General features: G+C 43.9%; 1 protein-coding gene across 1 annotated transcript in view; it reads right to left on the bottom strand.

The window, feature by feature from the left end:
* Window positions 1-14,194, bottom strand: part of FAXDC2 (fatty acid hydroxylase domain containing 2) — a 35,980-nt gene that overhangs the window by 2,603 nt on the left and 19,183 nt on the right. Inside the window, 8 exon segments of the mRNA XM_037799200.1 lie at window positions 2-95; window positions 911-1,077; window positions 1,514-1,619; window positions 2,111-2,316; window positions 4,253-4,374; window positions 7,071-7,174; window positions 7,307-7,398; window positions 9,395-9,442. Coding sequence (XP_037655128.1) covers window positions 2-95; window positions 911-1,077; window positions 1,514-1,619; window positions 2,111-2,316; window positions 4,253-4,374; window positions 7,071-7,174; window positions 7,307-7,398; window positions 9,395-9,442 — 939 coding nt within the window.

Raw genomic sequence — 14,194 nt, 5'->3', positions numbered from 1 at the left:
CGATGTGTCTCTCATAGGCCTTGGTCTGCTTAAAGCCAGTGTCGGTCCCATGGAGGTGGTCCAGCACTCCTAGCACCCCATAGCACTGGGTGAACCTGGAAGAGAGAGGAGGGTGTTGCCACACTGGTGCTGGAAGCCCTTGTGCTGATCTCCATTTCATTTGTGCCAGCCTTTCGGGCATCTCGAAGCTCTCATACCCCACACCATCCTGACCACATGCATCCGCCATCTATCCCCCACCGTCCTGACCACCTGCCTCAGAATAACCTGGGAAGTTGTTACAAATGCACATTCCTGGGGCCATGCCAGCCAGACCTGCAAAATCTGTAATCTTTCTTTGAAAAGTTCTCTAAGGGATTCCAGTGTACCCAAGTGAGAGCCACTGGCAGAGTTGGGCTTGTTCAGGTATGGTTCAGGAACCACCTGCATCAGAATCCCCTAGAACAATGATTTAAATGCAGATTTCCAGGCCCTCTCTCCCAGGTACTTTGATTACACATATTTAAAGTGGAATCCAGGAGTCTGCATTTTAAACAAGCATCCCAGGTGATTCTTGCACAAAGGTTCATAGACCACACGTGAAAAAGCCTGGAGACTTTAAGAGAGTGCATAAATCCCCTTGAACTGCATGCAGGATATTTGTATGTATATACATATTTATGAGACTGTCCGTAGCTTACATTAGGGCCCAAGTAAAGGTTAAAAACTCAGTTGCAGGAGGACCCAGTGTCAGAGAAGGAAAAGGGCAAGGTGGTTTGGGTCCTAGTGTGGTCATTAATTTTCCCCACCTCCAGACACCCCCTCCCCAGCTAGCACCCACATTTAAACTGAGACACAGTGTCTCCATCAGAAACCCAGGAGTGAGGGAGTGATTATTGTCCAGGGACCCACTATGGGGAGGGGGGCTTACTTTAGATGATGGTAGTCATGGAATTCAGGTGAAGGCAGGAAGGGTAGGTGGTAGCCACAGTGGGAGATGGTGGTGGTGATGAGGGCCAAGGAGAACCACACAGTGATGGATGACAAGTGGGAGCCCATTACTATGGGACCCACTATCGCCGGCAGCATGTTAGAGACCTGCAAGGGGAGGCATGATGGCAGGCAGGGCCCAGGGAGATGGACAGGACCTAGCTGGGTGTCCACTTTACCCCAGGGTAGTACCAAGAAGACTTAACGTAGCGATCTGGAGGAAGACTTAACTTAGCAATCTGGAGAAAGAGAGTTTTTGAGGATGCTGGCTTTCTGCAGAGTCATTCAGCAAACTTTGGACAAGTTCTTAACTGAGCCTCAACTTCATTAGCAAAACGAGGATTAAAAAGGTTGTTGGGATGTTCAAATGGGATAACCTATGTCAGGCACTTACATAGCCTGGCATATGATAGGTGGCAATAATAGTAACTAATGGGAAGAGGAAAGGAAGGGGTGAGTGTGGTCTAATTCTCTACAGGAGAGCTTAGGGAAGGCAGTTGGGGTTCTCTGCCCTTTGTCTCTGGGGGGAGTGAGCTCTACTCACCACATGCTCTATAGGGTGAGCGTAGAGAGCGATCACACCAATGGGAGCTGTCCACTCATGGTGTTTCTTGTGGATTTTCTTGTACAATGTTGGGTGGTGAAGGAGTCTGGGAAATGGAAGAATAGGTAATAAATCTGTCAGTTTCCCTCACCCCCTGCCATACCATGAGAAACAAAAATGTAAGAACTAGGAGTTAACATCTATGGAGCAAAGTTGAAAACACAGAATTTGCACTCACACAAACCTGCTTTCAAGGTCTCTTGTGCTTCATAACTGCTAACTTTGCCTTTCTTTACCTCAGTTCCATTCACTATAAAATGGAGATGATGCCCACTAAGGAAATGGATGGGAAACTGCCCTGCCTCACGCACAAATGGAGAAGGCTCTTTTCTGGACATTCCTCAGTGTCCCAGTTGTGGGATTTGTGTCCTAAGTCATCAGTTGTGGGGCAAATAATGTCTCTCTGTTAAGCATTTAATGGGAGGCTTTTGAGGCCAGGGTGTGTTGGTCTCACACCTACAGTTCAGAAGCCTGTTTCTTCGTTTAGAAGTGAGCCCTCACGTAGGGTGAAGAAACCCAGGCAGGGACCCTGCTCACCGGTGGGAGTAGTAGAACAAGACTTCCTCCATCAGGGTGAAGACTACCAGCTCCAGGAGGAACCAGTGGAAGGTGGGGAGCTCTCGGCGGCAGGGGTCTCCCCTCCACTTGAGGAAGGGATAGAGGAAGAGCACCATGGGGAAAGAGATCATGAGCTGGTTGAAGAGAACTGTGCGGATGGACTGGCGGAGTTTCACAGGGTCCACCTGCCCGAGAGAAGGAAAGAGGAAGATAAGCAAGAGTATGAAGTCTGCCCTTCCGTGACCTTCTCCCAGGAGCCTCTCAGGTTAGGTCCCGGGAGTGATGTTTGGCCATAGCCGGCAGCTCCTGACTGCCGCCCAGCACTGGGTTGGGACCATTGCAGCAAGAAGGCTCTGGCTGTTAAGCTGATGAGTAATGCCCCTGAACTGGGAAACACCTATCCCTTCAAAAACTCCCCTCCCAGCTGCCTTCAGTATACCTGACTCTGGCTTCTCCTTCCTGGTTCTGCAAATATCACCACTCTCCTCCCTGTTTCTCTGGAGAGATGACTGGGCCCATGTGTTCCTGACAGGCACCCCGGGGAGTCTCCAGGGTGCTTGGAGAAAGCTGTGAACTCTCAGATGGAGATCTTCCAGTTCAGTCTTTTAACCCCCGCCCCCCTCATCTAAATAACCTTAGCAATGATTGGATGCAGAGACCAAGGTCCTCTACTTCCTCATGTGGTCCAGCCTCACTGGACTAGTCCCAGAGCAACCACAGTTCACTTCCTGGGTTCTGGTCAGAAGAGATTTCTCCCTGAGTTCCTTCTGCAAGCTGGAGGGGTTTCTGCCCCCAAAGTGGGGCTGGGTTCAAAGTGTCTTGAAGTCTTCCTCTTCCTCCAGCCTTTCTAGGCACTACATATTCTGACTGACTTCAGAATTCACTCTTCAAGCTTTGGGGCTGAGTCTGGCCTGCCTGGTTTGAAAGCACATACAAGACAAGGCCATATACCTCTTCTGGAAACCTTGACCAAGAGATGGGGGGAGTCACAGCTGTTTATTCATTCATTTATTCAACTGATGTTTACTGAGCAGCCACTATGGGACAAAATGTTGTGCTGGGGATACAGCAAAGAGTACAACAAAGATTCCTGCCCTCGTGGAGTTTCTATTCCAGTGTTATAGAAAAGTATGTAATAGAAGTGAGATGTGCTTTGGATAAAAGAAAGGAAAGCAGGGAAACGAGTGTTTGGAGTGCCAGTTTGGTTGAGTATATGAGTGATCACTGTACAGTTTTCAGCTTTTCTGTATGTTTGAAATTGTTTATAATTACAAAAATGTTGGGGGAAAAAGAATCAAAGGAGAACTGAAGACTGTATGGATAGCTCTTTAAGAGAGCTCTGTTGCAAAGGAGAACAATTATATGGGGTGGTAGCAGGTATGGAAAATGGAGTCAAGGTTGTTTTTGCTTGTTTTAATGGGAAGAAGTATAGCATGTTTGGAATAATCCAGGGAGGACTGATCCAGCAGTGAGCAGGTGAGCCAGTTGTGTCAGTCGGAACTGTGGGTGTTTGCCTTCTCGCCCCTACTGGGCCAGAAGGTCCTTGTACACAGTGTCCTGGCCTTGTTTATTGTGCATCTGCTCTAGTGCCTTGCATATTGGTTGAACTGAGTAATTGGGGAGAAGGACCTGCTTAAAAAACACCTACGCTCTCAGAATCCGTATCATCTATCTACTGTGTAGGGATTTTCCATCATTTTGGCAGCTGTCTCCCCTCACTTAGGATGACAGCTGGTATCCGTGGTTTCAGCGTCCATCAGTGGCCAGGGTCGCCTCTGTTACATGGATAAGGGGGAGTTGCCTGACATCTTTGAGACTCAGCCCAGAGCCATGCAGAGGTAATCATTTATGTTCCTGAAATGCTGACTGCAGTCAGGTACAGAGCCTGGGTTGGGAATTCAGAGACTGGAACATTAGTTTTCACTGGCCACTAGCTGGCTCCGAGGCTTTGGAAGAAATATTTCCTCTCTCTAAGCTTCTAAATTGGGAGGAGTCTTATAGATAATAACTTGGCCCACACCGATCATGGTCCCTCTTGGACCAATGGTGAGGATTTTGGGAGTTTGGCTTTTAGCTTTAGCTTTCTGTGCTTTGTCCAGGAGAGGATGTGGCAATACTTACTGGTTCATTCTTGCCAACCTGAATTCGGTAGCGGGAGATGAAGTTAGGTTTTCCAGTTGTGTCGACCACCAGTAGAAGCCCATTGAAGCCCCAGAAGAATAGAGCAGGCACTTGGCTAGCACCTAAGGTTAGGAAACAGAAGGAACGACCAGGGTAACTTCAGGTTCTTGCAACACATGTGTTAACTGAGTACACATTTTGAGAGACTGAGATTGCACTGCTGATGGTGCTTTGCCAGGGAGGTCTAAGTGCTTGGGACCTGGGGCTCTATCTTTAATTTTGGGGTGGCAAACTAGCTATGGGAATTTGGACAAGTGGTTAAGGCATGTCTCTGTTTTCTTAGCTGTACAGTGGGGACAACAACCTTCAAGGTAGTTGGAGACAGAAAAAAAAGTATGAGGCATTATATTAAATAAGTATACTCTGAAATATAAAAGAATTTCATTTGACATTGGGGAGTCTGCACCCACTGAACTCTTGATGAACTGCCAAGGAAGAGAGAAGCAAAGAAAGCACTTGGTGTGGTATGGTTCACCATGAGCACTGGACTAGGAGTTGGTTGACTTAGCAGTGGGACTTCAGGTGTATTCCAGTCAGCATGTTCCAAAGTGGAAAACTCGTCTCTCAAGGAGCTCCATGGTTAAACGGTCTTCATTTCCAACCCTCTTGGAGAGTTATGGTCCATAATAGTGTGTTGAAACCTTTGAGAATTCCTTCTGCAAAGAAGTCCGTTTGATTTTGTTAGAGTCTATATTTCCCATGCTTTTGACCTTGGAACACTATTTTCTCAGAAAACCAAGAACAGGATAGCAGTCCTGTTTGCCCAGTACAATTTCAATTTAAATCTGTCATCCCAATATAATTATTAAGAACACCTACTGTCACTCTTACAGATGTCCCAATTGGATGATGTTATATAGTCACCCTACCTTTTAATATCCCACCAATTGCTGTTCCGCAGAATATTTTAGAAAATGCTGATCAAGATTTAAAAGTTAGTTTTGACTTTTTGCTCCACATTCTATTCTGGGTATCACTGATCTCTGACTGTGAACAAATAGTACTTTTGTCCACCCAGTTGGCAGCTAATTGAGTGACCTTACAGTGTTACCTAATTCTTGTATTGTTAACTTCATGTCCATGTTTTGCCTCCTCCTCCAGATTCAAGACTCCAAGAGAGCAAGGAAAACATTTTACTTAATCTGTATCCCTCTTCCAGTACCCTTCCTACCCCACCAGCCACAGCAGAGATAGTTGAAAAACATTAGAGCAGCACTATTGGGGAATATGGATTGGTACAAATATTCTGGAAGTCAGCTTGGCAGTATCTGAAGAGGGAGAAGGAGAGAGAAAGAGAGGGAATGAGAGAGGGAGGGAGGGGAAGAAGAAGAAAAGAGGGAGAGAGAAAAGGGGAGAGAAAGAGTGAAAGGAAGAAAGGGAGAGAGAGAGGAGAAACAAGGAGAGGAGAAAGGGGAGAGAGGAGAGAGAAAAGAAAGAACACGTGCATGTGTTCATACAGACCTACATCAATTCACATTGAAATTGTCCACAATCTATTCAATGACAAAAAAAGTTAAAAAAATAATATCATGTAAGTATGATTACATATCAAATATATAAGGCATGACACTAAGACAGTAATCAAATATATAAGCTTGTACACTAAGATTTTAACAGTGGCTCTAACCTCTTGGAGGTGGGAGACTGATGATTTTCATCCTCTCCCTGCCTGTTTCAGTTGTCTGATTTTTATTTTTAACAGCAAGCATGTATTTACTTTTATAGTCAGAAATAAACTTTTTTATTTGGGGAAAAAAAATGTTGGGATTGTGGTTGTCCAGTGGGCCATCCACCATGGTGGCCACCCACTTGGAGTTCCACGGTCTCCTTGAGGAATATAGAATGGAAACCACAACACGAGATGATCTTGAGCTTCCTTCCAGCTCCAATACTTAAAATTGCAAATATTGTACTCTGGTATTTTCTTATCACCAAGGTGTATAAGTAGTTTTCACATCCCTATAGCAGAAGTATATAAAATGTTTTTTCCACTTTACATCTATAATCTGCTTTGTTCTTTGCAATGACTGTTTAAGATCCCATTGAATCTGTCACATTTAATCTCCAGCCCATTTTGGAATTCCTCTAGTTGAAAACAATCCTCAGGGGCATTTTATTTGTACTTTTGCTTTGTGACAACTGACACTTCTTATCTCCCCTCCTAGACTGTGACAGTTTTTTAATGGGGTGGGCAAACACTTCGTCTTAAATAGCTCTACATTCCCTCTACAGGTTTGGCACATAGTAAGCTTAATAAATATTATTTGAGTGAATGAATATATGATTGAAGACATTCACTATTGTAGATAATGCTATTATAAATATCTATATTTAAATTATCTTAGATTTGTTCCCATACATTCATTATTTATTGAGTGACTGCTTGGTGTCAAACACGGAGACCTAGATTGCACCAGGTACAGAGGATACAGCCTCAGACAAGATAGAGTAGCTCTCTGCTAGCATGGAGCTTACATCTAGAAGCAGGATTATTGCTCTAAGTATGCATCCATTTGCACACAAGCCATTTTCTATTTTTACTTTTGATCTCAACTTCTCAGCTTCTTTTCTTAGGCATCCTTTTTCCAAATTGCCTAAAAATTTAGCTCTCTTTGGGGTTACCACTTTGTTTTGAAGTTCAAGTCCTCACTGTTTGGAATAATGAACTGAGAAGTCCCCAAATAGAAAAACAATAGAAGAAGAATGAAGCTATAATCATATACCCAAACCCTAAGAACTGGTGGTCTGGGAACCTCACCTATAGTGAAGAGGATCCACTCCTTCCCTTCGAATGTAGATAGCAGCCTCTCCCACTGGGCTTGCCAAAAGTAGCCAGAAGCACCCCAAAATCTCTGCAGATGCCTTGGAAGAAAATACATTTGGGTTGCTGGGTGAAGACTGGTGGTAGGTAGACAATTCCTCACTCCATACTCTGTCCCCAGGCCACCACCACTGCCCCAGGTCCTGAATTAAAGCTGGGCCAAGTAGACTCACCATGTGAATGAGTTCCAGAAGGCCACAAGCAACAGAAGGCTGGAGCCCAGGATGAAAGCTGTCCTTCTCATGGAGCCCCAGATGTGTCCCTCCTGAGACAGGACAAGAAAGCATCAGGCTCTAGCAAGCTGCCTCCTGCCTTCCCAACCAGTTCATGGTTGAGAAATAGCAGGAGTGATGTGAAATCAAGATCTCAACCACATGCACAAAACACATCAGCTGGCCTTTTCCTAGTTTCAGTGGGAAGATCTTCCTTATCAAGGGCTCTCTGGCTATATGTGGGTGTGTTTATGAAAGTGGGGGCTCAGGGTTGGGAGAAGGAAGAGATCTAGCCTGGAATGGATCTAGCTAGCAGTCAGTTGTATCTCTCAGAGAACAGCCAAGCCTTTCAGCTATGCTAGGAGCTCGTTACCAGTCCTCTTGGCTGAGGGAGATGCACATTGGAATTACCTGGGAAGCTTTTTAAAATCCGGATGCCCAGGCTCTTCCCCAAACCAATTAGAAAAGATCTCTGGGGGTAGGACCTGGGCTCCTAACGGGCAGGTGAAGTAGAGGATCAATGTGTCAGATCCTATGAAATAGCTGTCATAGAGGATCTGCAGAATCCTTGATGAGGCTATTTTTTTTCCCAGCCACAAGGACTTCACTGTGTTCATGAGCCAGGTCTTATTTTCCCATACCCACCACCCTCTTGCCCCTGAAGAAAAGAGCATATGAACACATGTTCTGACTTTTAATAATCCCTCTACCTTCCAGCAAGATTAGCCCAGCTGCCAGCAGGACAAGACAATTAGCAGGTTGAGGAGTAAAGAACAGACAACTGGCAATTACTGGGAGGTCCTTCTATGTTCTTTAAAGACCTAAACTAGAGATAGTCAGAAGCTCAATGGCCAAACAACAAGGCCCCAGAATGGGAGAAGGAAAGCACTACCTGCTACGGGTATCACCAATTCCATTGTATTATGGCCAGGATCACAAACGTCACACTCACAGCCTGTGTTTCCAATCCCAGATAGGGCCTGCTCATATTCTTTCATGGGAAAGCACTGGAAGGGGGCTCTAAGGTATGTGCCTGGAGCTCACCTGCCGTTAGCTAGTGGGGCCATGGGGAGGTGTCATGTGTATGTATGGGTGAGTGGTGGGGGTGATCTAATAGGATATTTTAATCCAGACTTTCGAGATCTAAAAGGAGCACAGCTATGTTTTCATTGCCCCATTCTGAGTAACCTGAATCTGCACTGAATTACTTCTTCTCAGAGTTACCCAGTCACATTTTTGATCAAAAAAGAACAAAAAATATCATTTTCATTGGCCAGTCCTCATCACAGCTAGTGTCCCTCTGAGCTCTGGAAATGAGTTCTTTCTCTCTCTTTTTGAGGGCTCAATTGGCCAGACCAAGCAGAAGAGAACTTGTTCTTTTACATAGGCCAGTCAAAGGTCACCCCCAAGGCTTGCAGATGGGTTATCTTGGGTTTTTGCAATTATTCCATTTTTAGGATTCTGAGGACACTTTAGATGAACTTTCCTAGACTCACTGGGAGTTTTTCATCTTCTGAATTTAATCAAGCCAAACTAAGTCAAATTAAAAACCCCATTTTCATGGACAGGATTAAATATTCTTCCAGGGAGAGTAATGTTTTTTAATCTCTCCAGCGGCCCAGATGAAGGGGATATAAACAGGACAAAGTTCTCCTGTGAGGTGCAGGATCTCCCACAGGGCAGAAGTGAGATGAGGTCAAGAGCTGGGAAGCTCAAGTTCCCAGGCCTCCCTGGGGCTTCATGTGCCCAAAACAGTTATTGAAGGGGTGGTGCTAAAGGCTTGAGGACGGGACTTTCTAAGTGCTATAGGCAGATGAAGGACAACAGGCAGATGGGAAGAGAACTGTAGACCCAGGGGCCACGTGCTTTGTCATGTGGGCAAAGAGGCTTTGGTTATAAGGTAATTTGCAGTCAAGTGGTCTCTGCTCTGCTACTGAAATGAACACGGCACATCACCCTGGGTCAGCCTCCCATAAGCCTTGGGGACACTCCAGCAACTGCAGATATGGAGATAGCCACCGACTTGATGGGTGGGATGCTGGCATTTACCTGCTTTGACTTCTCATTATGTAGCATACTTCCAGCTTCTCCCTTCATCTGGAACAAGAGAGCAGAGGTGAGCCTCAATGTTAATTTCACTTGCAACCAGGGAAGTCAAGGTAAATGGCTACTCATTAAAATCACTTGGGGAGTTTCAAAAACTCCCTGCTTGGGCCCTACAGCTGGAGATTCAGGTTGAACTGGTCTAGGGTGGGGTCTGGACATTAGTAATATGAGTCAAGGGGGTTGGAAACTGGGCTTTTGTCTCCCTGGAATTGGCTTTCCAATAGATGGGTTGTACTGGAACCTGCTTTTTTTTCTTTAAATTCATTTTTATTGAGATATATTCACATACCATGTGGTCATACAAAGCGTACATTCAGTTGTTCACAGTACCATTATATAGTTGTACGTTCATCACCAAAATTAATTTTTGAACATTTTCATTACCGCACACAGAAAAGTAATGATAAAAATTAAAATGAAAAAGAATAATTAAAAAAGAACACTGAATGCCTTTTTTTTTGCCCCCATTTTCCTATTTATTCATCCATACACTGGACAAAGGGGAGTGTGGTCCGTATGGCTTTCCCAATTACATTGTCCGCCCTCATAAGCTACATTTTTATACAATTGTCTTCAAGATTCATGGGTTCTGGGTTGTAGTTTGATAGTTTCAGGTATTTACTACTAGCTATTCCGATTCATTAGAAGGTAAAAAGGGTTGTCTATATTGTGCGTAAGAGTGCCCACCAGAGTGACCTCTCGGCTCCTTTTGGAATCTCTCAGCCACTGAAATTTATTTCATTTCCTTTCATATCCCCCTTTTGGTCAAGAAGATGTTCTCCATCCCATGATGCCGGGTCTAGATTCCTCCCCGGGAGTCATATTCCACGTTGCCAGGGAGATTCACTCCCCTGGGTATCAGATCCCACGTAGGGGTGAGGGCAGTGATTTTACCTGCCAAGTTGGCTTAGCTAGAGAGAGAGGGCCACATCTGAGCAGCAAAGAGGCATTCGGGAGGAGGCTCTTAGGCACAATTATAGGGAGGCCTAGCCTCTCCTTTGCAGCAACAGTCCTCCCAAGGGCAAGTCCTGTGGTAGAGGGCTCAGCCCATCAAACCACCAGTCCCCTATGTCTGTGAGCACATCAGTAACCATTGAGGAGGGAAAGCCCAACACCCCTGAATTCTCCACCAGCTCCTCAAGGGGCTCTATATATTTATTTCATTGTTTTGTTTTGTTTTTTAATTAACTCTTTTTTAAAAAATCAACTGTATCAAAAAAATAAAAATAAAAAAACATACAGTAAAAGAACATTTCAAACAAACATAATGTAACAAGGGAGTAAGAAAAAGACAACTAACCTAGAATACCTACTTTACTTCCAACATGTAGAACCTGCTTTTGAACAACTTAACTCCCTATCTTTGCACTACTACTCTGAGTCAGAAGAAATTTCTGTCCTTTAAATCCCCACGACACTTTCCTCTGTGGCCCTGAGGAACTGTGAACCAGGGCTCTGCCCCTGACTTGCTCAGGCAACTTTCTAAACCTCTGGGAGGTCTGTTTACATACACATGGGCTAGGTTCATAATGCTGACCGAAATGGAAGCACCTTGTAGACTGCTCAACATGATGCGAATGGTGGGCATCTTTATACAGCAGTGATAAACAACTTTCTCAAGGTCAAATCTCAGTTGTATTTATCACTTACTCGTTGAGTGGCCTCAGACAAATTATCCTCTCTGAACCTCAGTTTCCTTAGCTGTAAAATGGGAATAACAATAGTGCCCACCACTTGGGGTTGTTTTGAGGGCAATCACATGGTGAGCATGGGTGTGATCTCTGCTGGTAGACACAAGCCGCCAGGGCAGGCTGTGTCTTACTTATCTGCGTAGCCTTCTCTGGGCCTTCACATAGTAGCTGCTTAGCAAATAGGCAGTGGATGAATCAAGAGGAGGATTTGCTTCCTTGGTCAGCACTTAGCCCAGATGTGCTTCAGGAATCCCTACATCAGAGTCACTTAGGGGTTTGCAGAAATGCAGATTTCCAGGCTACAGACCAAATCAGAATCTCTTAGTGCAGAGTTTAAGAAACTGAGCCTCACTCAGTTTATGAAACTCAGTTTAGGAAACTGAGCCTTAGTATGGAGTTTAGGAAACAGCCTCACTGAAATTTGACAATCTTTTGCCCTGGGGTGGCAGTGAGAAGGGAGGACTTTTTTTTTTTTAATTCAGTTTTATTGAAATATATTCACATACCATACAATCATCCATGCTATACAATCAACTGTTCACAGTATGATCATATAGTTATGCATTCATCACCACAATCTATTTCTGAACATTTTCCTTACATCAAAAAGAATCAGAATAAGAATAAAAAATAAAAGTAAAAAAAGAACACCCAAACCATCACCCCCATCCCACCCTATTTGTAATTTAGTTTTTATCCCCATGTTTCTACTCATCCATCCATATACTAGATAAAGGGAGTGTGATCCACAGGTTTTCACAATCACACTGTCACCCCTTGTAATCTACATTATTATATAATTGTCTTCAGGAGTCCAGACTACTGGTTTGGAGTTTGGTAGTTTCAGGTATTTACTTCTAGCTATTTCAATACATTAAAACCTAAGAGGTGTTATCTATATAGTGCATAAGAATGTCCACCAGAGTGACCTTTTGACTCCATTTGAAATCTCTCAGCCACTGAAACTGTTTCGTCTCATTTTGCATCACCCTTTTGGTCAAGAAGATATTCTCAATCCCACGATGCCAGGTCCAGGTTCATCCCTGGGAGTCATATCCTGCGTTGCCAGGGAGATTTACACCCCTGGGAGTTGGGTCCCATGTAGAGGGGAGGGCAGTGATTTCACCTGCAGAGGTGGCTCAGTTAGAGAGAGAGGGCCACATCTGAGCAACAAAGAGGTACTCAGGGGTAGACTCTTAGGCACAATTATATGCAAGTTTAGCCTCTCCTTTGCAGTAACGAGATTCATAAGGGCAAGGCCCACGATCGAGGGCTCGGCACATCAAACCACCAGTCCCAAAGTTTGAGACAACATCAACACCAGTCCAGGTGAGGAAGTCCAACACTTCTGCACCTTCCCCCAGCTCCTTGGTGGGGGGCGGAGGGTGGGGTCTGTAAATATATTTTTTATTCTCTGCCCAAATTACTTTGGGATGTGTCACTTTTTCACTCTAACCTGTACTAACCTACTGTATCTCACTTCCTATTCAAAGTTCCATGTAATTGTGGTGTTTGAACAAACCGACTGTAGAATTATACTGTTGAGAAAATATAGATCCTGCACCAAATAGACATCTCTTCCCTTGGTCTCATATGGAAGTTGAAGTTTTAAAACACAGTTTCGACCTTTACCCTTTGGCCCTGTTTGCCTAGTCTTAACTAGATCTGCTTCATTCATATTACTAATTGAAGTCTGGGCTCTTTTTCAGCTTCTTTTTTTAACAGTTGCTGTATGCACTAATACTGACATTCATATCTGCCGAGCTCTAGCTCTGAGTGAGAAGGGAGGACTTCACTAGCAACCCAGGCCAGATAGTTGGGTACTGTGGGTTGGTAAAGGTAATGGCAATTTAATACCTAGGAATAAATTTAGCAACAAATGTGCAAAATCTATACGAGGAAAACTTTACTCCTGAAAGACACAAAACTAGATGTGAACAAACAGAAAAACACACCATGTAATTGGATGAGAAGACTCAGCATCAAAAAGGCAGCAATTTTCCCTAAATTAATTTATAAACTCAGAGTTATCGCAATACAAATACCGACAGGTTTTTTTTTTCCTGGAAACTGACAGACTGATTCTAAAGTCTATATAGAGAAATAAATAAGTAAAAGTAGCCAGGAAAATGACAGAAGAGAAGAATACTGGTGGGGAGGGAACAAGCAATACTGTCTACCAACTGTAAAAACATATTAAATCTTTTGCTAAAATTTATTTAGCAAAATAAATTTCTTCCAATTATGAAAGAGTTGTTGCATTTAAAATAAAAGAATAAACATCTTTAACCAGATCTTAAAAAGTAGTTCTAATTTGAGTTGTGTGCCGGTTTGGATATATTATGTCCCCCAGAAAAGCCATATTCTTTAATGCAATCTTGTGGGGGCAGACTGATTAGTGTGTTGATTAGGGCGGAACCTCTGATTAAATTATTTCCATGGAGGTGTCTTGATTGGTTCACTGGAGTACTTAAAAGAACTCAAGAGCCAATCCAGATGCTTGCTGATGCTTAAAGATGCTTGGAGATGTGGACAGAAGGATGTCTGGAGATGCTAAGCTAAGAGATGAAGCCCAGATTTTGCTCTGGAGAAGCTGAGAAGACCCCCAGAAGCTTAGAGAGAAACATCCTGGGAGAAAGAAGCAAGCACACACAGGAACTGGCTAAAACAGATGCCAGAGACATTTTGGAGAAAGCCATTTTGAAACACAACCTGTAAGCAAAGGACCAGCAGATGCCAGCCACATGCCTTCCCAGCTGACAGAGGTGTTCCAGACACCATTGGCTGTTCTTCAGTGAAGGTATCCTCTTGTTGATGCCTTAGTTTGGACACTTTTATGGCCTTAGAACTGTAAACCTGTAACTTAATAAATCCCCTTTATAAAAGCCAATCCATTTTTGGTATTTTGTATAACAGCAGTATTAGCAAACCAGAACAAGTTGGTTCAATTTTATCTTTTTATTGTTTGTGGGTTGGTCTAAAAACACTGGCCAAGTTTTTCTGAAACAGTTTGATGGAAAAGAATATATGAATGCCATACAAATTAACTTCC

This window comes from Choloepus didactylus, chromosome 11 (assembly GCF_015220235.1).
Source record: "Choloepus didactylus isolate mChoDid1 chromosome 11, mChoDid1.pri, whole genome shotgun sequence".
NCBI classification, from domain to species: domain Eukaryota; kingdom Metazoa; phylum Chordata; class Mammalia; order Pilosa; family Megalonychidae; genus Choloepus; species Choloepus didactylus.
This window is presented reverse-complemented; position numbering and strand designations above follow the sequence as displayed.